Source organism: Halichoeres trimaculatus, unplaced genomic scaffold (genome assembly GCF_033239565.1).
Source record: "Halichoeres trimaculatus isolate MK-OKI-2021-1 unplaced genomic scaffold, fHalTri1.1 fHalTri1_scaffold_8, whole genome shotgun sequence".
In the NCBI taxonomy this organism is placed as follows: domain Eukaryota; kingdom Metazoa; phylum Chordata; class Actinopteri; order Labriformes; family Labridae; genus Halichoeres; species Halichoeres trimaculatus.
Window position 1 is genome coordinate 20,710,129 of NW_027437186.1, and position 27,006 is coordinate 20,737,134.

Here is a 27,006-nt window from a genome sequence, read left to right on the forward strand (position 1 = left end):
ACACACACGCTGATACTTGTCAAATAAGTCATCTCTGATGTTTGTTCGTTCTTACCAACACCTCTGACCACTACAGGAATAAGGGGCATTAAAAGTCACCATACAAATGGATGTATAATCCTTCCCCACATTTAATTATTGCATTTTTGTCATACCATCATAGTTTCTCTCCCCCTTTTCTGTAAAAACCAGCTGTCTTTGTCATCTGCAGATAATCCCCTTATGGACTTCAGACAGTTCAGGTCTGCAAAGATATTAACGTCACATTGTATCTTGTGGTGAATATATTGAGCTATGAAGCAGTTACATATAAATATAAAGCTTATGTGTAAGGAAAAAATCAATTCTATCAAACACTTCGTTTGATGGTTTTTTAATTCTGATTCTAGTAACAAAGACTGATTTGTGCATAATGTCAGCGACATAATGTCAGTCTGCTCTAACAGAGACTGCAGCCTCGATTATTATTCAGTCTTCCTCGTTAGTTTGTTCTGCCAAAGGATGATCCTGATGGACCATTAAGGCCACCAAAATAGCTCTTTATGTCCCTGTGGGATGTCCGGTCCTTCTAAAGTGGCAGAAAAACACTATCAACTCTTCTCTTAACCTTTTGTTGATGTAATTCATCTGTCCACACCTCTCAACTTCCTTTTGGGAGATCTGATTTGCATTCAAGAAGCTTCTCTTTCCCCTCCGGTCGGCCTGAGGCAGAGTCCAGCTCAAACTGTGTTTTCTTGTTCAGATCATACACTCCATCTGTCATCATGCAGCTGAACCACTATTCTAGTTTGCAGTTTATAACAAAGCATGACCAAATGTAGTGTTTGGGTGAACAAAGATGATGATAACTTAGTGCTAGGACTACACTACCATAACTGCTGGACTTCATACTTGAAAAGTCAGAAGCTGCAGAGACAGAGATATATCCTGTTATCCTCCCTAGCATTTCCCTGTTAGGGATGCAGTATTTTGGTCTGTCCCTGCCTGGGAAGTGCCCATGTTTGCTGGACTCTGCACCCAGAGCTTGTAACATACTCAGTTGAGAGCCGTCCTTAAACACCAAATTGGTTGAGTCCCTGATTGCTCCTCCAGCACTTTTACAGACTGAGTACTATGTTTTATCTTTAACACAATGTAAAAAATCATCTCCAAATATTCAACTGTTTTAAAGATACAGATTTATGTAGACGATTTACAAACTCACTGAGTCAGTATCACTGCACCTACAGACACAATTTGTTTATGGTAAATCTATGTGGTAATTTGTTGGTTCCACAACAGCAACAACTGCATCTTTCTCGAAGCTTTTTTAGTTGTAGTTTTTTTTTCTCTTCTTTTTGGTTCTTTCTTTTTTTGTATAGTTTCCAAACTTTTTCTTTTGTTTGTTTTAGAGGATTTTTTTGGTTACTATTGTTTCTTTGGCTTTGGGCAGGGTTGACTCATGAAACTTCGATTAAAGTGATAAACAGGGACTATTATAGCTCTGGGTCAAATAGCCTAAAGTGACACTCCAAGATGGAACAAGTTGGGTCCTATCACAAGGTTTAGGGCAGAAATTACCCCTACAGCAGTGTTTTTGTGCAGCAGATGCCCAGGGCGCTCGCACCAAACACCCCCTCCCTGCTCCTCTGCCGGTTTCCTCTGCACTCAGACGGGGCCAATTTTACTTGACCAAAAACACAAATAAACGGACTCCCACCGAAAAACTCTGATATCGGTCTGCATTCACGTTTTATTTAGAGAATTTTCAGTGCGTTACTTTCACACAAAAACACCGCTAAATAAGGCTCTAGTTCTCATCGTGTCTCTTCATCCTGGCAGACTACCTGCGTTTGTTTATATCTGGCACGCCGTGCGCGCGGACTGATACACTAAGCGGCGAGAGCCTCGTAGCCAGCTGTGGCTCTGCAGTGGAGGTAGCGCCATTTTACGACACAATGAAAACTAGAGCCTTATTTAGCGGTGTTTTTGTGTGAAAGTAACGCGCTGAAGATTCTCTGAATAAAGCGTGAATGCAGACTGATGTCAGATTTTTTCGGTGGGAGTCCGTTTATTTGTGTTTTTGGTCAAGTAAAATATGGCCCCGTCTGAGTGCAGAGGAAACCGGCAGAGGAGCAGGGAGGGGGTCTTTGGTGCGAGCGCCCTGGGCATCTGCTGCACAAAAACACTGCTGTAGGGGTAATTTCTGCCCTAAACCTTGTGATAGGACTCAACTTGTTCCATCCGGGAGTATCACTTTACAGTATTGTATTAGAGTTGGTCTCCCTTAAATTAAAGAAAGAAACTAAAATGTAAGATACATATCGTCATACAATCACACACTAAATGTTTCCTCAATAATAGAAAAACTTGTCATCAAGGCCTTCCACTGCATGCACAGACCTGAGCTGAGCTCTAAAAATGAATTTCTGACACAGAATTCTTTGGCGAGCTTGGTGCCAAGAACAGGCTCCACTAATCTACTAATTGTTTTAGAAAAAAGTTTGTGTTTTTTTCCCCCATGGATTCTGGTTTTAAAAAAGCTACAAGAACAGAGATAAAAAAAATTCTTATATGTTTTTGTGAATGTTTTTGCTGACTAACTATTGTGTATTTCCATTATTTAACACTGCTATGTCTGAAAAAGTTGCAGACACCAAGTACAGGCATGCAGCAAGAATCTAAAGATGCCAAGAGCTTTTTAACCACTTTATGCACATACTAATGAGAAAAATAAATGGACCAAAATCTCTTTAAAAAGTTTAGAAGTTAGTTAGGACCACTGTCAAGGGCCAAACTGCAGATTGAAGAGCCAGCAGACAAGAGAGGACAAACATGGCAATGCTCTAACAAGAAAGCAGTGGACTATTAACACAGATCTTAAATTAATGTTTGGTGTTTAAATCCACTCTCAGGTTGTGCAGTTTAAACCAATTAATGATGAGTGTAATATTTACAAATGGCTGTGTATTAGCCATATGGTCCTGTTCTCCTCCTTAGATTAGCGTAGCTTGGTTTGCTGCACAGTGGGAGTCATTCTGTGTTGTGTTTCTTTGCCCCAGTCGCAGGGGAACAACAGTAATAACAGTGTAGTAAGCAGCAGCAGCACCAAAGACAGCAGCATGTCATCTACAGCACCAATGGTACCTCATCTCTATTTGTTTTTCTCACTTTGCTTTTGATGTCACCGTTTCATCTTTTTCATCTTTTTAGTGTTTAGTTCTGTCTCCTCGTCATCTATTTGTCACATCCCATGTTAAGCTGAATCTTTTCCGGACTTCATCCCCTCTCTCTTGTCCTTCATCCTCTGCCTCTTTGCCTCTCTATTGAACACAAACTGTGATGTTGGAGGTGGATTTGACAACTTCAAAATTGAATCACTGGTTCAAGCCCGAGGGCGTCTCTAGGCTTGTGTTTTACCCAGACCTATCGCAGCCACACACACACACACACACACACACACACACACACACACACACACACACACACACACACACACACACACACACACACACACACACACACGTACACAACACTGACAGGAAGACAAATGACTTTCATTTTGTGAAACAACAGCAGACACTTCAATCAAGTTCTGCTCTGCCAAATCTTGAAGACTCCTTTGAGTGTTTGAATTTGTCACCTGAGATTTGTCGATGGTTTGTTGTTGGAAGGGAAAATATTTCGTCTTTTCCTTTCAATGCAGAACTCAAAAATGCTTAGTTTTTCTCATCATTTTTTTAATAAATGGTTTGTAAATGAGGAAGACTTCTGGGTAAAACAGGGCCTGGAGTGGATGGGTAACAGAGAGACCATTATTGTATGAGGATGCAGCCCTGGGGTTAATTTAAGTGAAGTGACTGAACATATGTCTGACACATTCAACCATAACAGAGATCTCAACCTTCTCATATATCTTTTTGAGAGAAACACTGGGAACACTGAAGCTTGCACCCAGGGTTACTCCAGTGTCTGTATGATTTAAATACCAAACATAAAACTTATGTTTCCTTTGTGGGGCTGCATTTTCTGCAGTTGTAGTTCCTGGATGTAAGAGTCCAGTATTGATTGAGATCAAGATTCTGAGTGTGTGACAGGTTAGCTCATAGTGCTCCCCTTGAGTTGATTTTCCACATAGTGCTGTACTTGGAGCTTCTTTATTGCTTTGTGTTGTTTCTGGTTAAGGGTCAAAGTTGACGAGGAGGAGTGAGATATCACACCTGTAGGGCTCTTGTGAAACCTTTTTTTTTGTTGTCTGAGTTCATGAAGACATTGTTTTTATTTGTTTTCCAGATACTTTTGTAAACATGAGACCAAATTGGATATTTCAGAGGCTTCTATTTGGATATTAAAGCAGTCTGTGATGATGTGTTACCAAAGGTTCAAAGTTGTCGCTCTTAACTAATACATCACAGCCACTTGTTCATTGGCTCTGCTCTCCTCCTCGTCAGGCTTGGCCCTGGTTTTTGAACGTGTGTTCAGCTGCTTTGAGTGTTCAGTGCTGATTTCATACATTTCCGAGACTGTTAAACACACTTTTAGGCGACCACGCTGGTGAAGGGTTGAATATACTGACACTGAGCGCTTTCACATCTACATCCATCTACTCAATCACAGCCACAGCCTCTGTGCTGTAGTGATGTTTTGGTGTGCGCACATGCTTTTGTTGTGTATATCTGTGCTCATGGAATACTCTGGTATTCCCTGGCATCCTCCCTGGTGCCCCAACCCCATCCACTCATTCCCTCCCTGCATGGTAAAGTGTCTCCTACCTCCCCTCAGGAAGCCCAGACTACTGTTGTACACAACCCAGCTGACGGCACCAAGGTAAGCCCCTCCTTCTCCCACCACTAGCCACCAGCCGCTACTAACACTCGCAGGGAACTCGAGGAGGATTTTCTCTAAATTTACTCCATACATCTCTGTCGAAAACGACCGTAACGACTCTCTGCGCCTCATTGTGCACCTAATGTGAGCTGGCGTCTGTCAGCGTGTTTCATCATTTCTCTTCCTGATTACCAGAAGGAATTTCACTGGAGAATTAAACGCTGTGAACTCTCTCAATCTGGAGGATCAGATCAGTACAGCTCCTGTGTGTAATGAAGGTGCACTTTTTTGGTGCCACTAGAATGTTTCAATGGAAATCAGTGTTGAATTATAACCAATGAATACAAGAAATGTTATTTGCCTTTTAACAACAGATTAATACTTTAATTTAATGTAAGAGCCTCACACCCCCTTCCAAGAGGAGGAACTGACCAATCAGAGATCTTCTTGCAATGTGGATGGACCTCAGCTGTTTTTTAGCTTACAACGAATTTAAATGACTCTATATAGCTTGTAAGATTTGAACAACAAAATAAATTTTTATCATTTAAAAAGAAAAATTAAACATTACTTTCAATGAAAACTTTGAGCTGTAACGCTGCATGCATTACTGTCTCTAATATACAATATAACTAAGAACTCTTGCTTATAATTAACACTGTAAAACTATCCAATCATTCTAGTGGTTCCCTTTAATACTTTGAATCTTAATGAAACAGAAAATCCTTCAAGCCCCATGTTTAACAGGGACTAATGCACAGTGACACTACGTCTCTAATTCCTCACATCAGACCTTCTGCTAAAACAGGAACTGACTGTCATGTGCTTTTTATTTACAGTCTTAGCTTGCTAAATACTAGCACCACTAGATACTGAAACAGCTGTTTGACAATTCTCTTTAGACACTTTTCTCACCAAGACCCTTCTGCACTTTCTTTTGGAGAGCACACACACACTGACATGCAGAATCTCAAACCGACTCACACACAGTGTGTCTCTGATATGCGTGGCTCTCTGCACTGCTGTCCTGGCTGGTTTGTGCTCCTGGGAGGGAGTTGTCCACCCTTCCATCTGTTTGTCAGGTTGTCTGTGCGTCGTATGCGCAAAGTGTCTGAAGCATCCCGACCACCACTCACTAACACATTAACAAATGATTTATTGTGGCTCTGCTTTCTTTTTCCTCCAAAACCCCCTTTTTCTCTCTGTTTCCCCCTCTCCTTTCTCTGTCTGACAGGGCTCCACAGAGAGCTGCAATAACACAGAAGAGGAGGAGATGAAAGGTAGGAAAGGTACTTGTCCAACTTTCACCTTCTCTGCATGCCGTTTACGTTCACTTTGTATCTAATCAGCTTACAAAGTAGACAGAGGAGAAGAACAATAAAAGCTGCAAAGTTTTTTTCACAGTAGATTCAGGGTAAGGTCATCTACAGTCAGGGTTTAAAAAACTATTGAACATTTCTGACTTGAAAAACAAAGACCTTTATAAAAGCAATTAAGCTGGGATACTCTCGCTCTAAGGGATTTTTTCTATTTCCAACACTATTTCCAACAGAATTATTGTTGTACACAGTAGAAATATGATTATAAATATTTGACAAGGCTTTTATCCAGGGTCTGTCACCAAATATCTAACAAAAGGCTTACACACAGGATCACTCTAATACAGGGATGGCCAACCAGTCAGAGACCAAGAGCCACAAAAATTACCGTGGTACTACAGAGAGCCACGTCACACACGTTGTTTTACAGACACATTTCCTCTCACACATAAACGAAATGACAGAATAAGAAGTGATACATTTCCATTTATCTATCTATTTATCTAGATAGCTATGAGCACATGAGGGATTGAGAGGAGCACATGTAGAGAAGAGAAACCGAAACTTAAGTATCTATCTCATCACCAAATATTGATAAATACTGATCCCAACGTAGGCATCAATATATCAATATTTTAGATTGATCAGCACACCACTACTCATAACTATATTTAGATCTATATATATATTTTTAGGAATGCATCAAAGAGCCACACACCGAAAGGCAAAGAGCCACATGCAGCTAGCAAGCCACAGGTTGGCCACCCCTGCTCAATCAATCAATCAATCAATCAAAATGTATTTATATAGCACTTTTCATACAAATAAAATGTAGCACAAAGTGCTTTACAAACAGACAAATGAATTAAATTAAGGAATTATAACCCAAACCCACTCCACCCGGCCCCGGGACCCACCCACACAGCAATCCATACATAGTGTTGATAAAAAGCAACATAGATAAAAACATTAATAAAGCTCACTGCTGTACCCAGTACGTACTGAGGAAACGCCGCCTTAAAGGTTTGAAAATGAGAAAACACTGGAGGTTAGGTTAAAAGTATAAAATTGGATATATCATAAAATAAAATAAGACAATGATTTTTAAAAATTAAGAAAAAAAATACTTGAAATTAAGTTAAAATATACATATATATATATATATATATATATATATATATATATATATATATATATATATATATATATATATTTATATATATATATATATATATATATATATATATATATATATATATATATATATATATATATATATATATATATATATATATATATATATAATGATAAATAAATATATATAATGATAAATAAATGAGGCATAAAACAGGAAAACTAGAGAATAAAATAAGGAAAATAGAAAAGATTTTAAAAAGAAAAGATAAAAAATAAGACAAGATAGAATAATAAAAAGTGGTCTGTACTTAAAATAGATAAAAAACTAAAAGGTAATTCAGGTAAAAGCTCGACTAAAAAGGTAGGTTTTGAGTTTTGAGTTTGTTTTTAAATTTGTATATGACACTTTATTCGAACTTACCTTGTGAGTACTTGTCCCTTATTTTGAATGTTGCAGTGTGTGAGTATGTGCCTGCCTGAATCACACACTGCTTAAGCCTTAAATTAGTCATCTCCAGGTCAGGGGTGATTCTCAGTGTCTTCAATTGATTGAGAAGGACAGAGCCGCCTGTGGCTTTCCAGCACAGTTAATCCAGTTACTGAAGGCAGCTTTCTGCAGGTTTAACAGCACTCGATCTCATCGCACATCATCGTTGACATGCAAAGGAGAGGCTGTTGGTTCTGTTTGTCTAAGCTGGTTGCCTATGGAGATCAAATATATATTCATGTCTGTGCCAAAATACAAACTTAAACACTGGCAGATTGATTTAGCTCCACCATAAACAGATTGAGTTCCATTTCCAACGCTAAGTCCTAAGGTCTATAAAAGAAGTGTTGCTGGTTGGTATCAGCAGGGAAAAGTGATCATTACTTATGCAGGCTGCTGCAATGGATATTTGCAAATCTTGTTTTTAGTGTAAATTTAACACAGAGCACTACTTTGACCCACTTAGTTTAATAATTCAAATCTCTGCTGTGTGACTTTGTTCATTGTGTCAGAACATCATTCTGTTCAAGTTTGGCTTGAATTCAGTCAGATCACTGATGTGTCCCCCCTTACAGGTGGTGCATAAAGCTTCTCACATGTTTTTCACTGAGAGGACATGTGACCAGAGAGGTCTTACTTTCTGGTGCTTGAATAAGCTGAATTTAAATTTTTCTAGTTTCTTCCACAATGCTCTTTGTATTACTGTGCCTTATTTAGTGTGTTATTTATCCAAGTGCATTTGTCCTGATAGTGGGCTGAATTATTTAACCAATTAATTTAATGGTGCCTCAATGGAATAATGATGGTGTGATTAAATTTTTCTTTTTTGATAATAAGGTGGCTCGATAGGGAAAAAAACAAAAAAGGTCATTATGACTATAGTGTCGTACAAGTTCTTTTCTGTACAAAATGTATGTTTTATACTCTTTGAAGCTTTCAGATTTGGAATTATTGTGGAATACCTAAAATTTCTGAGAAACTGCACCTTAAATACTGACCACATCAATTTTGAGGTGTTTCAATACCAGGTTTACACAAAAGAAGAAATCCAAAGAAAGAAAATACTACATCCTTCAAAATTTGCCCAAAAAGTAATCACACCCACTGTGTAAGCTGCCACTCTGAGATTATTTCTGCACATATTTCAGTTATGATTTTGGTACAAAATTACACCTAAAGGTGTGTAAATAGCCTCCAAGAAACCCTCGTTACTCTTGAGTCATTGTATTATTATTCTGAATCTCACCAAAGTGGCAGGTTGCACAGCTCTGCTAATGTCAAATACACCTGAAAGTTACACCTTGACCTTTTTATAGTTTTAAAGAAATCACCTTTTTTTGTGTGCAATGAATTGTGGAGATGCAGAATTTGAGAAAACTGATATTTAAAATTCAGTTCTTCTTTGGTCACTTCAGAGAACTCCTGGCTCATGGGGTGAAGCTTTTCTTTCATCCATATTTTTCAAAAAAATATGATTCTTCACTTTTTTCCCCATTGGGCCAACAACTAAAAAACAACTCAAATACAACAAAATGTGGTAATGCAAAACACCTATGTAGAAGTACATTTGAAGAAACTTCACATTCATATTCTGATTGTTAAAACAAGGCAATAAAACCTTCAATATAAAAAGCTTTAATAATGATTTAAGAACGACTCAAATAACTGGTAAAACAAACCAACTTGTGATGAGCCCTGTTTGGATAGCATCCTCTCAGACTCTCTGTCAGTCTGTGTCTGTATGTTTTCTTGTGATGGCTGCAGCAGCCGCCTGTGAGTCCACTAGCACAGACAGCGCAGTGTTAAGCCTGTGCAGCACTGCCGAGGAGCAGACCCAGACCCAGACCCTGTCTCCTCCCTGCCCACCCCCCACCTGTAAGTCAGCAGCCGTTTACCTGACTCACTTCTCAGTGTGACCTCTGTGTGCCCAGCTCTTTCTCTCAACGCCCAGCGACTGTACCTAGCCACAAATCTTTGCCCACATGCAGAAAAAGAGAAAACAAACCTCCTCTTCTCTCTTCTGCACCAGTCTGCTCTACTCTCCTGTGCTGCCATCTACTGACACCAAAGCCTGACTACAATCTCCTTTTCCCCTTCTATATCTGAGAGTCTGGAGTCTAATTTCCTTTAACGACCTCTTGATTTACTTTGTGCGGAATAAGCAAAATTTAATGCCATGTGAATACTTGGATACTTGGCTTCTCAGGTTGCTAAATATAACCTTATTTTGCTGGGATGGCTGCCTGCAGCGTGTCCCCTGCAGGAGGCTGTTAGCAGCCCCAGTGTTCCTCAGACTGGTTCAGCTCAGAGCACCCATCTTCAGGCAGAGTTTGCCATGTCGCCCCCTGCAGGCAGCCGCTGTAAAACGCAGCAGAGTAAGTGCCAGGCTGGTTGTGCAGTGTGCAGTGTGCAGGTTGTGCTCCTGAAGCAGTGTTTCTTCTCCTTAACTTTTAGTGTGCAGGGTTTTCTAAATGGCTCGTCAGACTCAGAAAAGGAAAATAAATATCCTTTTGAGTGTTCATCTCTGCGGAGTCTTTGTCCTCTAAAACTCACAGATGAGGAGTGTGTTTGCATGTTGCCAGTCTTTGCTGTGAGTTTTTGCCTTCTCTCTGAATTTGAGAAAGGTTAATGAGATTTAAATTTTTCACACTAATGTAATGTAAATTTTATTGCTCTGTTTTTTGTGCACTTGATGGGATGTTTTGCAGTCCTCAGTTTGTCTTTGTTGTATGAAATGTGTAAAATAATTGAATTTCAAATGCCATATTTTCACAATTTTATTTAGCGTAATACAGGGTCAAGAAAGGGTAATGGTTCAACACATGGATGTGCATGTGCTTTAAAAACTGAAGAAAAAAAAACACAAATCAAGAAGTTTAATTTCAGGTCAGCTATTTTTGACTGTATTTAAAAAACAACCTGTTTAAGCTGTGAAGTATTTACATTCTATACTCTTAAAGAAAACAAAAGTTGCTCTTAAAAAGTCTCTCTGTGGACTACAGGTGCTGCTATTAAGTGCAAGGACATGTTTTTCCATTTTAAATAATGTGTTCATAACTAACCACAATTAATTGCTGCAACCATATAATTCAACCTTCAACAGCATTTAATAACCATTGTTAAATGTTACTAAGAGCTGGGTCTGAGATCTTCTGACTCATTCTTCCCCTTAGGACAAAGACGAGAAGGGTCAGCTTAAGTGCCTAAGTGTTCCCTTGACAGTTGAGTCTTCAGACATCTCTTAAAAGTAGAAAGGGACTCTGTGGTACATAGAGTTAAGTTATTCATTCCACCATTTGGGCACAACAGAGGAGAAGAGTCTGGCTAGTGATTTGGAGCCGCGCTGGGCTAGGAGCAGCAGGCGTCTCACAGTAGAGCGTAGTGGGTGAGAAGGAGTGTAGACCTGGATGAGGGACCCCAGAAAAGTAGTTCTTGTCAATGTTTTGTAAGATAGGAGAAGAGCTTTGAATTTGATTGGAGCTTCCAGTGAAGAGAGATTAACAGCTGGGCGACGTATGCTGTTTGGGCTGGTTAAAGACCAGACGTGCTGCTGCATTCTGGATCATCTGCAGAGGCTTAAATGTACACGCAGGGAGGCCTGATAGAGGAGAGCTGCAGTAGTCTGTGTGTGAAAATCACAAGGGACTGTACCAGAATCAGTGTGGCCTGTTGTGTCAGGTAGGGTCTGATCCTCCTGATGTTATAGAGTGCATATCAACAAGATCGAACAATCAAGGCCACATGAACCCTGAAGGTCAGCTGGTCATCAATCATGACACCTAGATTCTTGCAGAGTTTGCGGCACAAAATGATTGAAATCAAGCAGGACACTGATCTGTGGTTGAACCAAAAAATGAAATGAAATGAACCTGTTAATCACTGCTCCTAACACTGAACACCTGATTAACATGAGAGTTCACTGCTCACCTGGTGTGATTGCTACAGGCTAACTCTGGATCTTTCAGGGAATGCATGAAGTGGGAAATTTAAGCTCCAAATTTTCCCTCTAACCTCACCTGGTTTCCCCGCCCTCGATCTGTCTTCTTCTTCTTCTCAGCTCGTAAACAGGAGATCATAAAGATGACAGAGCAGCTGATTGAGGCCATCAACAATGGAGATTTTGAGGCTTACACGTGAGTTTTCATTTATTAAAACTGTAAAGAGATTCAAAAACTCCTACATGTCAGTAGAGCTGAAAAAGTCATCTGATCTGCAGGATTCAGTGCCTCTTATTCTCTCTGCAAGAAAAACAATGAGTCAAAGCTTTTTTATTTTTATTTTCCTTTGACAGGAGAATCTGTGACCCTGGACTGACTTCCTTTGAGCCAGAAGCCCTCGGAAACCTGGTGGAGGGCATGGACTTCCACAAGTTCTACTTTGAAAACCGTAAGTTTGCTTCAGTTGGTGTCTTGTGAATTTAGTCCCTTACAAGCCTCTAGCCTCATCTAAGACCAAATTCTCACCTCAGCTATCAGAAAGCTCCTCCTGCTGCTCCAAGCTACCTTGATGCTTGATTCAATAGCAACCAGGAATAGAAAACCTTGTGTTTTACCTTTATATCTACTTATATATATATTTATTCATCTATTGATTTATTAAATTATATTTTTATTATTATTATAATTATTATTTTTATTAATGTTATTATTATTATTAGGGCTGTCATTTTATCGTGTTAATTAGATTAATTAATTACACCACACATTAACGCGTTATAAAAATTAACGCAGATTAATCTGGATCCAAACCCGCGGGGCGTTAAAAGACGCACTTATTTTCAAATGTCTGGCATTTACAAACCATTTGTCCTACTTGGAAAAAGCAGTGTTCTCGTCAGATTTTTAAATTTCCTACGGTCCCTGAATGTATCACGCATGACGTCGGCAACAGCGAGAGTGATTTTTGGGAGACTGCCGTCCATATCTTGTTTATTCACACGTCCTTTTTGAAAATCTGCAGAAAATCAACCGTTTGCTCTAGCTCAATTCTGTAAAAAACAGATAATTCTTCACTCTTTACTACATTAAACAAGCCCTGAATGATCTATATATATCCTATACTTTAATCTAAAGAATTCTTTGAAAATTTGCTTCCATCTCCCTGGTGTCATGTTTCAGCTTGGGGCTGCTCTGCACCAATGAGCAACAGTTTGTGTGTTCAGAGCATGTAAAACTGAAAATACTTCACTCTTCTTTGATCCAAGACTTGAACTAAGTGTTTTGTACATAGTTCCTCACAGTTTTTAGCCTTTAGCCCTGGTTCTCCTGACCTCATAGAAGTATAGAAGTACATATTGCAGAGAAAATTGAGTCCACATTGAGTAAAAATGTGACAGACGCAAAAACCGTCTTATTTTATCTTAGGTGCAGGACTGTGTAGATTTTATAAAGATAGAACCATAAAACTTTTTTTATGTGTTCCTTATGCCTCAGGGTACCTAAAAATGTGTTGTAAATATTCCCACCTTATTTTTAAATGTTTTTTAATGTCTTTTAATGTAATTTTAATGTCCTGGAATTCAAATTCTTTATTTTGGGACCTTAAGCAGATATGAGATTAAAATGGGATTAATTAGATTAATTAATTACAAATCCTGCAATTAATCAGATTAATTTTTTTAATCGCCTGACAGCACTAGTTATTATTATTATAATTATTATTATTAAACTGTTTGTTTTTGTACTGGCAAGTAGGGCAAAATTAAAATAACGATGATTTATTAGTTTTGTTTTTTTCTCTTCTCTTCATCTCTGTTAATACTACTAGTGTCTGCTGGTAATGTATAGTTGGTGCATATGCATATGTTTATGAATACATGTTTTTTCTTTTTTTTTTACAATTACATATCAGTTGAATGTAGATTTATATATGTATATAATATGAATATGTGTGTGAGAGAGTATATATACCATGATTATTGTAAATTAAATTTTTCTTATTGCTGAGACTGCTTGGGGAAAAAACTAATTTAAAAAGAGCATTGAAAAAGAAAAAAATAATAATATCCTCTTTGTTACTCTGGTTATTTAGCTTCACAAGTCTCACACAAGTGTCCATTTCTTCTCTGCAGTACTGAGTAAAAACAGCAAACCAGTGCACACCACCATCCTCAACCCCCACGTCCACCTGATTGGAGAAGAGGCCGCCTGCATCGCCTACATCCGCCTGACGCAGTACATCGACAGCCAGGGCCGGCCGCGCTCCTGCCAGTCAGAGGAGACTCGTGTGTGGCACCGCCGGGACGCCAAATGGCTTAACGTTCACTTCCACTGCTCAGGAGCACCAGCTGCACCGCTGCAGTGAACTGAAGGCCCAGGCCCAGGTGAGACAGTGACACCTGAGTCTTAATCCAGTCTGTGGCTGCACACGGCACATCACTGTAGACTGAGTATGCTCTGTACGACATAACCAACTTTTTCATCCTCTCTCCAGCTTTGCCTGAACTCTAAAGCTGTTTGGAGCATTTATTCTCCGTGGTCGGATGGTACCTGGATCCCAGCTGAGAAGAGGCTGCGTGGAAAAGTATAAAAAAAAAACACATAAGTGGGAAAATCATATCATCAGTTATCAAAACAAAAAAAAAAAGAAGAAAAACAACTTTCAAATTCCAAAAGCTTGACTGAGCGACCGACCACACCGACCAACACTGATCCAGTCTGAACCCTGGCTGAGGAGGAGGAGGGTGGGGCCCGGCTGGCGTCGGCCCCTTTCTCGCAGAAGGTGCATGTTTCTGGGGCGACACAGGGGTGATTCTGTCCTGCGCCTTGTCTCCCATGGCCTTTATTTCCCCTTCTATGTTCTGTCTGCTGTCTGGAAAAGTATTAACATGTCGAAAATATACATATATATATATACATCTATATAACAGAAACACTTTTACACACAGTGTCAATATGTGGAAAATGTGATTTTTATTCTTTCGTTGTGTCTCTGGAGAGCAGCTGAAGGTCTACTTTTAATAGATGTGTTGTTAGTTTGACTTTAAATACGTGTGTGGGGATGGAAGCAACTAATATCTACTTAATCTCCTAATTTAACAGCCATTTCTGTATCTGGTTTGAGTATATGCACACAATGTTTTTAAGGGTTTAGACGTTGTGATACGTTACTGAAGGGACCTTAATTTTTATTCTGTCTTTTTGTATGACGTGTCATGAAGCTGTTTGTTTTTATCTCTTGGATGATGTATTTTAAATAACTTTGTGTTGACGGAGGATCCTTTTGAATCAAACTGGGGACTTCATTTAATAGAGTTGTGAATAATTAGATATTTATCAAGGGGAGAAAAGGGGAAACCTGAGTTACATGAAGGTGTGTGGGGAAGGGAGATAAGCATGAGAGTTGATGTTTTTGTTCTGTTTTGTTGTAAATACACACACACACACACACACACACACACACACACACACACACAACACCCTGTGCTCCAGCCTCTCTTTAGGTTTGAGCCTCCAGAGTCCAGGTCAGCTCATCCTGAAGTTGCAGAAGGCCTTCACCTGTCAGCCCAAACCCTGCTCAGACTTCCAATACTTTCTGACCTGAAAGCACGAACACACTCCCGGACAACTCTTTGGGATTCCTTCGCTCTGTTTGCGTGTGTTTTTGACGTGAAGCATGAACTTTTGGCCTGCACTGTTTTTGCACAGATACTTGAGACTCGATGCTGTTGTGTTTGCTCTGCTGAGGGAGTGAACCTTTTCTGCAACTTCAGGTGACGCTCACCTGAACCCTTTCCCCCTATCTCCGTCTCTTTACTTCCATCATTCCTGCCTCCTCATCAGCCCATTCCCGTCTTCGTAGCACCACGTCGTGTGATGATGATGATGATGATGATGTCACCCTTATGCCTGTCTCGTGTGAAGTCTGTGTGTTGTCCGTCTTGGCTTGCCGTGTGACGTCCTGGCACTAAAAATAAAAGCATGTTAAAAGGGAATGCAGCCGTTGGATTGGACCAAATGAATAAGAGAAGGTGGTGAAGCAGGGGGAGGGCTCTGCCTGCTAAAGGGCTGTGGGACCATAGCTGATGGCAATCAATGGATTTTGTCTCCTGTCAAAGGTTCTGTTGTAAACGTCGTAGCTGTTCGTGTTTTGATGTCGAGATTTATATGGATGGAGGGGTTAATATGAGACTGCCACAACCCTTTTTATACTGCCCCATAACCCCTCACACACTGATCGACACACACACACACACACACACGCACTGAATGCTGAATAACAGGGTGAAACCCCTCACACACTCCTGTGGCTGATGATATTGGATTTCACAGCACTGTAAAAGCACATGAGTCTGAAGATTCTCCCTTTAAAGAGGACTAACATATCTGTGTGTCAGTGTGCTGTTTTTGCACTGTGTCGTACAAACTTTGTGAGTGTGTGACTTTGTACTGGTGGAGAGATGGAGACTTGCCGTTTTGTCCCGTGTGCTTCGCTGCCCCATCGTAACTCATGCTGAACCAGAAAGAGGCTTCAGATCATCAGATACTACTGTCTGTATTTGCACGTACGCTGACGCAGTCCAGCAGATTTTAAAGAATCGTGATTCACGTGTGAGACCCGCCCTCCTGTATCAGCTGAAACTGTGCCCCCCATCCCATCAACCCCACCAACACCATGACGACCAACCAGAACTGAAACTACTACATGTATTTCTTGGACGCAGTGGTTCTGTTTGTGCTGTGGCCTGGTCTAATGAAGTGTTTCTTTCTTTGTGTGTGTGTCACAGTCATGGGGATGTCTGGAAGAGTCAAACGCAGTCACACATTACAGGTTTTCTTCAAAGGAAGCATCAGAGGGAGCAGTCACTCTTCCCTTTTTTCAAAATCCTGTTAAGATGAGGCAGCTGGTGCAGTGAGCCCGCTCATACATGAAACTTCCTTCTGTAACAGTGGTTTCCAACCACGTGCTTTTCCTCCTCTCTTCTTAAAGTGAAGCGGATCATATCTCAGATTTAAAGTCAGAGTAGTGTCACTGAACTCACACACCTCTTTGTTTACAAACTCCATGTTAGATGGCCTCAGTCTAATTTATCATGTGATCTCAGGTTGGGAACCACTGTTGTAAAGTCAACATCAATCTACATGACTATCATTTTTCCCATCATGCAGCTCAGTGAGTTCAGCTCAAGCAAAGCATCCAGCCATTCAGAAGATTTTGGTTTTATTTATTTATTCTTGTTGTTAGTTTCTAGATAGTCACTCAATTTTCCACAACCTGACTGTCACACAGGGTGACAAAAGGCACAGAGGAGCTTTAACGCAGTTTATTCATCATCTTACAGTAAAGGAGGCAATGAAAAGTCAATTCATTTCATTTTGACTGCATTTAGCTTTCACCATCACTCAGCTCTCTGCACTGAAATAGTTTACTTTAAAAATCAGACTGGTAAAAAATCCTGAAATGTAAAAAAAAAAAAAACACCCTTTCAGGTTATAATGTCAGGTTTTTTTTTTCTTACCAACTGAACTCAGCAATTAGATTTTTAGTTTCAAATTAGTGCTCTGTAAAAATCATTGGTCAGTTTTTCTTCTCATATGAGGTTTAAGTTGGTGACATCATCTTTGTTTCCCTGCTCCAGCTGAGGCGTCACTGAGCTCCATGATCACGTCATAAATCACATACTTTAGACAGGGTATGACTTTAAAGTCTAAAAGCTGTAAATAGGAAACGTGACCAAATACACACACTTCACACTGATTTACTCTGGGCTGATCGCACCAACTACCTACGAGACAAATCTGAAGCTCTAAAAATGCAAATCTGCAAAAACCTTCATCCAACGTTTGCCAAATCCTTCACAAGTGTTTGATAAATGTTGGATTACAACGCACCTGACTGAGCTGAGGGAGGATCCTTGAAATGCTTCAACCACATGTTAAACAGAGATAATTAACAACCACAATCTTTAACAGCAACACTATATATGCAGTTTTACAAACGGAAGAAATATGCATGTCTACTTTCTGGTAATTTTTCACTGTTACTTGATAAAGAAATGGAAATCTATGTTACTTGCATCCTCCAGGTTATGAAACGGCTCTGTCAGAGATATCCAAATCAACTGTTATCTCACGTCAAAGAGCATAAAAGATTAGCGGAAGCTTGTATGTCAGTAAATTTATTGCATTGTAACCTTGTGCTACAAAGGGGCTACATATGTCTGTACTCTTTGAGTTTCAATTGGAGGCTGGATTTTTTGCATGACCATACAGTTAATAAACATCATACACTGAAAACTACCAGGAGTTTGTTTCACTGGTTGTTGTTCATAGCATTGGATTGGAAAATTAAAAAGCATTACAACATATTACAATGTTGTTTTTTGTGTTGTTTTGTTTTGGTATCAAGGTTTTTTATATGTCCAGTTCTGACTCTTTGGCCTAGGCCAAGAGTCTGCAACCTTCACTATCAAAGGAGCCACTTTGCCTAATTTTACCTGGATTAAAGTTATTCTGGAGCCACACAATGGACTTTATCTCCACAAGACAATAAAGAGTATAAAATTCTATAGTTGAAATACAATGCATAACTGTCTAAGCAAGAAGTTTTTGATATTTATGAAATTGAAGAACTACAAGACAAATACTCAAATTTGACAACATACCTTAATAATGTCACTCAACTCATTTTTTGTTGTTTGCTTATGACTTGCCACATATCGAGCATGTATATGACGCACGCTGGCAGTTAAATGAATCTGTCTACACAGAATTAAAATGTGTATTTCCTTCCAGATTTGTCTTTTTGTAGATTTATTTATCTTACCAGAGCTGTGAAACTTGAGGTTAGCCACACGTGCATGGAAAGTTGGTAGAGTGTTGATATTGTAGTAGGTGAAGTAGAGCGGTGGCAGGCTTTATTGCGAGATGTGATGCATATTTAGTTCAACAAAATGTTAAATCATATTTTTTAAGCATTAATGTCATAAATCATCAATATCCTCTGTCAGAAAAAAAATATTAAAAAGTTTATTTCAATAGTATCTTTTTAAAGCTACAAGAGCCACTGCAAAGCAGCCAAAGAACTGCAGGAGGCTCCAGAGCCGCAGGCTGCAGACCCCTGGCCTGGGCACATCAGGAGGATGGAAAGGCCAATGGACTCATGTATTTGTTGAAGCCAGAGTACTTACAGTCACCTCTAGAGGGCAGTAAACAACAAACAAATTGGCAGTTAAAAAAAAGCTTGTCTAGAACAGACACCTTTTTTATTGAAAGCATGATCATATATGATTAACATTTAAAAAAAAATGAGCAGTCCAACCTTTCCCTATGTTTTCAGAAATAATTTAACATTCACACATGTCCTTAAAAAAAAAGGATTAATTATTATTATTATTATTATTTTTCAGTTTGAAGTGATTTTTTATATGTCTTATAAAATAGTTAATTTGAATTGGAAACAGCTAATCAGGTTAAGAAAAATAAATAAATTATATATATATATATATATATATATATATGAAGATCCACACATGCACTTCTTTGCAATTAGCAGCACTAATCTAATATGTAGCTGGCTAAGCATAAAGCAGTCCGTCATCCCTAAGAACACCCATATACTAGGATTACCTATGGATGGACCATGAAAATTAGGGCTGGTGCGATTTGCTATTTGTGGGATTTAGTTAAAATTTTACTTGATTTGATCTAAATTGCGATTCTTCAATATTTTAAGATTTCCGTTTGCTTTTTTAACGCCAGACCATGTAAAAAAGTTAGCTGATGATTATGTCCACAGACGATATCAAGAGCCATATTTTCCCATAAAATGCACATCACATGAGTCAGAAAGTAACAATTCACCCTCTGCTGGAGGAAAGTGCTAACTTTTTTTCTAATCTAGTTTTATAAACAAAGACTGAAAAGAATTTGAATTATGAATTTTTTTATTTTTTGACAAAAAATCCAAACCAATTTTTCCCCCACCCCCTAATAAAAAAGGCCTCATAACAAACGGGTTAATTCATACGAGGACCTTTTTAAACATGAAAGAGTTTTCATGGCTCTCATCAATAGGTATAAATGACAGTAGAGACTCATTGTATACTTTCAGACTTCAGGTTTCAGACAGATGCATGAACTGCACCTTACACTGCTTTGTATTCAGGTTATGTGGAGTGTTTCATACCTCTGTGGGCAGAGATCATCATGAATCAGTCAGCTGTGACGTCCACATGACCTTTTTCTTTTCAGTTATTTAGGAAGGACAATGATCAAAAAACACGGATTGAGAAATACCTGTGTGTAGGAAAATATTTGTTTTGCTCTTTACAGACTAGGAGCTTCTTTTTCATTCAAGAAAGCAGCTTCATTTCTTTAAATATATCAACAAACACTTAGCATTTTAAATAAGTTAATTAAATTTGACTTTAAATGTTCTGAAGACCTCCTAAAAGAGATTTTATTGATCTATGCACCAGTATGTTTTAAGGTTGAGCAGAAGTCTGAACTCAAAGCTAGCACAGTTGATACTGCGTGGTGATCAGATTGTGACATCATACGAGCAACCTCTTCTTCCATCATAACACTGATCTGTATTGTTGAGCACAAACCACAAAGATGAGGCACACGCAGAAGTCTTGATGAGTTTTAATTACATCAAATGGGTTTATGTAAAAAGTGGAAAAAGAGGAAAACACTCATCGTCAGTTTCATCATTAGCGTCATGATCAACACAGCAACAGAAATCTGCACGTTCTGTCTGCGCCGGACAGGTCACAGGTCACCTATACTCCAGTCCCATTGAACAGTGTTTTTTTCACACGTAGATACATAAAAGTTTGTTACTGAGCTGTACAGAGTGTTTGTTCTTTCAGAGCAGGAAGCAGAGCGATGCGTGAGAAGCAGTTTGTGGAGTGATAATGATGATGATAGTTTCAGCAAAGATGAACAGAGTGTATGGTTTGTTTCAGAGTGTCACTTTCATATAGGTGACCTGGAACTCTCCCATGATCCCTTTCTCTCTCTCAGATCACACAATCTTCACTCATGATTGGCGGGAAACAGACGTAGATACCGCACAGCTGTCATGGCTTCTGGTCCAAGTTCATTTGGCATCCTGGCCAATAAAATCCTCACGAAACACCGTCCTCCTCTCTGATTGGATAAAGGAAGTGGGATGATTGGCTGATTGATTGCACCATGCAGATTGTGGTCGATGAGTGTGATCGCAGGTCGATTTGTTGGACATGCTTTGAGAAGGTTTCGCTCGAGCCTGACTGAAGGTCGTCTTGAGTTGCTCATGCGTCAAAAAAAAGACTTGTGTTTTATGACAGCAAGCAGAAGAAAGGTCCAAAACGGAGTCCTCAGTCTGATTTAAAGTCACCCTTTTGGCTGTGGTGTGAACATTGGCACTTTAACCTTTCGTGCACATGTAGCAGTCTGTCACACTGAAGGACTCGTGGCAGTGTAATCTGCCACACTTATCTCTTTGTAGAAAAACCAAAACGTCACGGCAACATTTTTGAGTATTTTTCGTTTTCCTTGATTCAAGGAAGAAAAAAAACAAAACAGAGAAGGAAGCCACTTTTCTCTACTACAAGTGTCCTGGGATAAGAAGAAATAAAAAAGAAAACAAAGAAGAAAAGGGGAAAACTGGGATGTACAATCTTTTCTCACTGTAGACGGTCTCAGCAGATTTACTCTACTAGGCTTCAGACACACAGCTCCAAGGCCACCTTTCTCCCTGAGTACCAGGTAGCAGAGAGGAGGAAGAGGAGGAAGAAAAGGAGGAGAGGTTTGAAAGTAAAGAGGCAAAGTTAAAAGAAACAAAAGAGAAAAGAGAGAAAGTTAAAGTCAGACACTATCAGCAGACAGTGATATACAAGAGCAGACAGCCAAGCAGCCTGGATCGACATGCTTTGTCAAGGGAACAAGAAGGGGGAAGGATTTCACCGTTACACAGAAGCCATGCAGCAACAACAAGCAGCCTGAACACAGCAAAGAGCCTCTGTCACCCCACAGCAGTCCACTGAACCAGGAACACGAGAAGCATCATGGAGGAGGGAAGTGCTCAGCTCCTGGAGTCCATGAACTCCTCGCGCTGGGGGATTCTGGGACACACACAGGCAAAGCGTTCGTGTGCCAAGCAGAGCAGAGTCCATCAGGGTCCCATCAGGCTCTGCCAGGCACCACAGGGACATTCAGCGACACACAGGACAGTGAGGAGGAGGAGGAGGGCGGGAGGTGGGGACGGGGGTGTCAGCTGAGAAAAGCAGGGGAAGGCGAGTGCACGGCAGGCTGGACGACATCTGTTACACCATGTTTTAGGGTTCCCATGGAGACAAGACCTAACCCCTCCCTCCACCCCGATCGAGCAGCGCTCACTCACCACGCACTCACAGCATGGTAGCAGACGAGGGTGTACGGGGGCGGGGCTAGCAGCTTTGCTGCGGCTCCCCACTCCTGCTTTTAGCCTTTCTGCCCTCCACATCTGTAGGACAAAGGCAGTTTAAGTTACATCTGAAGACAGACAAGAACACGGACTTTAGATCTGCATACAGAGAAGATAAATACAACAAAGCAAGTTCAGGGAACAAATGCTGGAATAAATAAGGATCTAGAGGCAGGAAGTACTACTAGTGTTGGCACATAAAGCAGTGCTGGTCATTGATTATAACTTAATGATTAAAACAATCTGTACAAGATCCTGTCAGTCTCAACAACATCAGATGGTGATGAATAAGAAAGAACAAATAAAGTGTTAAAGGAAATGATGTGAGCTTCATCCACAAAACAATCCAAAAATACTCAAAACGTACTTTATCTCCTCTATGCTCCAATCGCTCCATACTCATATGATTATCTCTGCCCTCAGTGTCCACTTTCACTCCACCCACTGTTCCTCCCTCACATTGTTTCTAGAATGAAGCTTCATCATTTTGTCACCAGCCCAGGACAGCAACCAGAGTATCAACCCGTCATCATCACAGACAAATGAAATAAAGCAGAAGTACAGAAACCAAACAGGTCACACCATCAAAAAAAAACAAGGATACATAAACAGGAAAACCATTTTGATTGAGCAATCAAAATAGAGTGTTCGGGTCAGACAGAAGAAGCCGTGCAACTTAGCAAATAATGCAGCTGATAAAGCAGTGAATGAACAGAAAGTCTGGAGTGAAGCTGTTTTCTGATGAAGTGGAGATTCTTCATCTGTGATCAGGAAGTGACCGGTAAACATGAACCCAGGGTAGAGAAACTAATATAGTAAAACAGTTGGATGGATGGAAGAAAATTCATCATAGTCCAACCTCAGAGAAAAAAAACAAAACAGATAAAAATAATAATAATAATAATCAGGGTAGAGACTCAGCACCGTGAACAAACAGAAAAGGATGAAGTGAACCCAGCACACAGAGAGGAACAGTGCTCTGATGGAAACATGCAGCAGGATTGTCGTTTGTTCCTTCACTCTCCCCGTGTTGAGTGTGGTGAGCAGGACGCTCACACACAGCCGTACTCGTACCACAGGGACTGGTTATCCTCTGGGTTCAGAGACTGATCTGATTGGTTCACCTGACTGGGATCAGCGCCCTCGTTAAACTCGCTCAGACTGGCTGGACTGGATCTTATCTGGCCGTTTGACTGGCTGTGAGCTGAGGGGATGTGTTGTGTGTTAGCAGGAGGAGCAGGGTGTGTTTTATTCGTGACAGGAGGCCCACTGATGTTGCTGACCAGGGTGGGGTTTAGTGACAGGAAGGGGAGGTTTTTGCCTGTTGGCTCACTGAAGATGGAGTTCATAAACACAGACTCCACAGTGAAGGACGGGCCAAGGAAAGACTCGAGGGTGGAGAGGTCGGGGTCCTCCAGGCTACGACAGGGTAAGCTGAGGGACTTGGGCAGAGGGGGGGTGTTGGTGGTGGTGGTGAGGGGTCCGTGTAGGCTGGTGCTGTCGGGGTGGTACTCACTGGGTGGAGGCTGAGAGCGAACTCCAGCCTTGGCAGGAGGAGGAGGGGAAGGGTCGACGGACACGGGCTGTCGGTGGTCCTTTGAGAGCAGGTCGTGGATGCTAGTACGCCGCGTGGTGCCCTCAGCGGTGGAGATGACGCTGCTGGCCCGAGGCAGCGTGGAGGAGGCGGAGTCCAGACGTTCAGAAACAGATGTAGCTCTAACCTGGGAGGACAGGCTGGAGCGGACTGGCATGGAGCCTCTCACACGTGTGCTCTCCGCCTTCCGTAGGGTGGGGCGTCCTGGCTGTCCGCTGGATCTGGGTGGGCGATCAGAGCTGACTGGTGCTGCTTTCCCACTGGAGGAGCGGAGTATGCCCCGCCCCTTTGTGGTAGTGCGTTCCTTCTGTGTGTGCTCAGAGGAAGTGGAGAGGCGAGGAGAGTCTACGGTGAGGTTCTCCTGACTGCCAGACTGTAGGGAACAGATGATACAGAATAAAAGCCTGATCTGTTTTATCCACAAGTCTGATGGCGATGCACAACATCAGCTCCACCTGAGTTACAGGTCTCACCTCTGCAGGATCGATACCCTCATCCAGAAACTGCTGCAGGGACAGCACCTCGGTCTCTGTGGGTTTAGTCTGGCCGGAGGTTACTGTTGTGGTGGACGGATCGAGGGACCTGCGCAGCTGCAGGGGGCTCTGGTGGGAGGAGCGTGAGGAGGTGGGCTGCTGGACGGGGCTGCTGCCGCTGCTGGACCAAACCTCCTGGTCCAAACTGAGGCTGAACTCTCCGCTGCTCTCACTGTGAGGTCGGCTGAGGCTGCCGTTCAACGTGCCTGAGGAGTGGAAGGCAGCGATGAGGACATGGGGAGAATCTGATGTTTTATTTGTCACTTACAGAAACTTCACTTAATAACGCAGCACAACTCTCCAAGACTGTTTCTATCAAGAGATTTTCTTCCCAGTATTAAAACAGAGAGATGATAGAAGGTTTGTTTTTTGACTGCATAGGAAAGTAAACCAAACACCGTTCACCCATCACTGATCTCAGATAAGACGACTTATAAACAGGGTTCCTACAGCTCAAGGCAAGTTAAATTTAAGACTTTTTAAGACTTTATTAATGACGTTGGAAATCAAATTTAAAAACAAGTCAACAACAAACCACAATTGAAACAAAACAAAACTAACAAACAAAAACACCAGATGAATTACCTGGGTTAGAGGCAATTTTAACCCAATGTTTATTCTACATAAAACATAACTTTTTACCTTTTTTTGGCCGCTGTCACAACTATTTTTGGAATTTTTACATAGTTTTTTAAAATTTAATTTCAAATTTAATTCTTAATTTTGCTGCCATAATTGATTTTCCTAAGCCACTTTTGGATTTTCTTTTGCCAATTTTTTCTCATTTTTTTCTCTCTCCAGGCACCTGAGGTAGAACCAAGACATGTGTCTGCTTTAAAAGTTCCTGGTGCAACCACATCACCGTTTTTTAAGTTCCGCTATTGTGTTTACGCGATGTTGCCACGAGAGTAAATCAGGAAATTATTTAGAAAAATAGATAAATATATATTTTTTTTTACTTCAAACTAACATAAATCTTAACAATGTGTTCAATTTTTAAGACTTTTGAAATTTGGATTTAAGACTTTTTAATGCCAATTCAGGCCTTATTTGTAGAATTATGAATTCAATGCCTTTTAAGACTTTTCAAGGAGCCGCGGGAACCCTGTATAAAGATGCATGGTGAAATTTAATAAGCTGTCTGAGTCTAAACCAGCAAAGAATCTTAAACTTATTTCATGTTTGTTCACTTTTCTTTCTAATGTTCATTATTCTGCGACTGTTTTCCATTTGTTAAATAAAATCAAAAGAGATCAAACCATACAAATAGAGAGAAAGACCAACTTTGAGGAAGGTAAATTCTGACAGACAGATCAGGGTTAGGGAAAAAAGGAAGGAAAGAGTGGTTAAGAGGAAAAGAAAAGGAGGGTAAGGGAAAGGAGGAGCATACCTTTGCCCTCCAGAGGAGAAGTGAGGTGGGAGTTATTGTTACTATTACTACTGGTGGTCCTGTTGCTATGGAGACTGGTGGGTCTGGAGGCTAGGTAAGGGACAAGAGGGAAAACACACAAACACACATACTTACACAGTTAGGATATATTTAAACACACTTGGTATGTTTCCTCAAAAACATGCACGGACACAAAGCGTAACACCTTTGTGCGCGCGGACAGTGAGAACGTCTCCTGCTGGGGCAGCAGATGGCACACGCCAGGCAGAGGGACAGGAAGGGCAAAGTGCCAGGCTGCAGCCCCAATATGTCCAGAGAATAAAACAAAGCAAGTGCTGACAGACAGACAGGGAGGACGAGGACGCTTAAATCCAACCAGCAACCCACAGAATACCAGTCGACCAGAGATAAAGCTAATCGGTTATTACGAGAAGAGAAAGGAAGTGGGGTTCAGTGTTAACTCAGGATAGATACTGAGAAATAGAAAAAGGAGCGGTGAAAGTGTGACCTTGCTTTGAATGTCTTTGAAGAGACAAGCTCAGCTGGAAACCAGGAACCGTGAAATCATTTCAGACTGGTTTTCAAGACATGGGTGACACCAAATTAGAAATTAAAATGAAATGCCGATCGAAGTGTGTAAAGAAGCCCAGGGAGCGCAGAGTGGTCATCACTTACTGCAGAAGCTACAGGGCACTCTGCACTTAACAGGAGCACTGCTATACACCTGCAGGCCTGATATAAAACACACACAGACACACACACACAGCTGGTTGTGACAAACGAGCCCACACTACTCATAACAGCTGCCCACGGGCAAAACAAGCAAACTTTAATATCTTATATAGGTCCCACACTCAGGTAGAGGAGGAAAATCAAATCATAGGAACTCAGTGGAAGCTCTAAAACCTGTTTGATAAATCGATCACCTCTCTGGAAGAGGAGCCACAGGCTGTTACTTGATGACTAATGCTGCTCGTGTTAACAGGAGTGGATTTCCATTTCCTGCAGCGGGAACAGACGCACTGGGAAATGGGTCTCATCACACTCATGTATCGGATTTAAAAAGTGCATTCTGGGAAGTCATCAGCTAAGTAGACTCCAGGTACACTCTTGCACTAATGGGGAAACAACTGAATGACCTGTTAGAACGACGCTCAATACGAGAGTCTGACAGTTGTTGCTAAAAGTAAAGAAGATGGAAAGTAAAAATACCACAGCGTGCCTCAATCGACACAAAAACCTGGTAGTGATGGAGTCTAAGTCTAGATTAAGAGCTGAGGAATGTGTGTCAGTAGTTTTGTGGCTGTTCAGTAACTGGGTCATCTACAGTGACACAGAAGTGATGAGTA

General features: G+C 40.7%; 2 protein-coding genes across 23 annotated transcripts in view; one reads left to right on the plus strand and one right to left on the minus strand.

Annotated features, from left to right (window-relative positions):
- camk2g2 (calcium/calmodulin-dependent protein kinase (CaM kinase) II gamma 2) overlaps window positions 1-17,128 on the plus strand; it is a 69,455-nt gene extending 52,327 nt beyond the window's left edge. For 4 of the 16 annotated variants that reach the window (XM_074675457.1, XM_074675464.1, XM_074675466.1 and 1 more), the window contains 6 exons: window positions 4,762-4,806; window positions 6,041-6,095; window positions 11,807-11,882; window positions 12,041-12,135; window positions 13,820-14,071; window positions 14,182-17,128. In XM_074675457.1, the coding sequence (XP_074531558.1) occupies window positions 4,762-4,806; window positions 6,041-6,095; window positions 11,807-11,882; window positions 12,041-12,135; window positions 13,820-14,052 (504 nt within the window). In that variant the 3' untranslated portion in view covers window positions 14,053-14,071; window positions 14,182-17,128. Of the gene's footprint in view, window positions 1-3,041; window positions 3,123-4,761; window positions 4,807-6,040; window positions 6,096-11,806; window positions 11,883-12,040; window positions 12,136-13,819; window positions 14,072-14,181 lie in introns of all 16 variants that reach the window. The other 12 variants (XM_074675458.1, XM_074675463.1, XM_074675465.1 and 9 more) reach the window with 5 other exon arrangements.
- Window positions 17,129-19,726: 2,598 nt separating this feature from the next.
- Window positions 19,727-27,006, minus strand: part of ccdc88ab (coiled-coil domain containing 88Ab) — a 69,252-nt gene continuing 61,972 nt past the window's right edge. For 3 of the 7 annotated variants that reach the window (XM_074676437.1, XM_074676435.1, XM_074676436.1), the window contains 3 exons: window positions 25,658-25,747; window positions 24,208-24,473; window positions 22,193-24,107 (listed from right to left, as the gene is read on the minus strand). In XM_074676437.1, the coding sequence (XP_074532538.1) occupies window positions 23,193-24,107; window positions 24,208-24,473; window positions 25,658-25,747 (1,271 nt within the window). In that variant the 3' untranslated portion in view covers window positions 22,193-23,192. The other 4 variants (XM_074676439.1, XM_074676438.1, XM_074676440.1 and 1 more) reach the window with 4 other exon arrangements.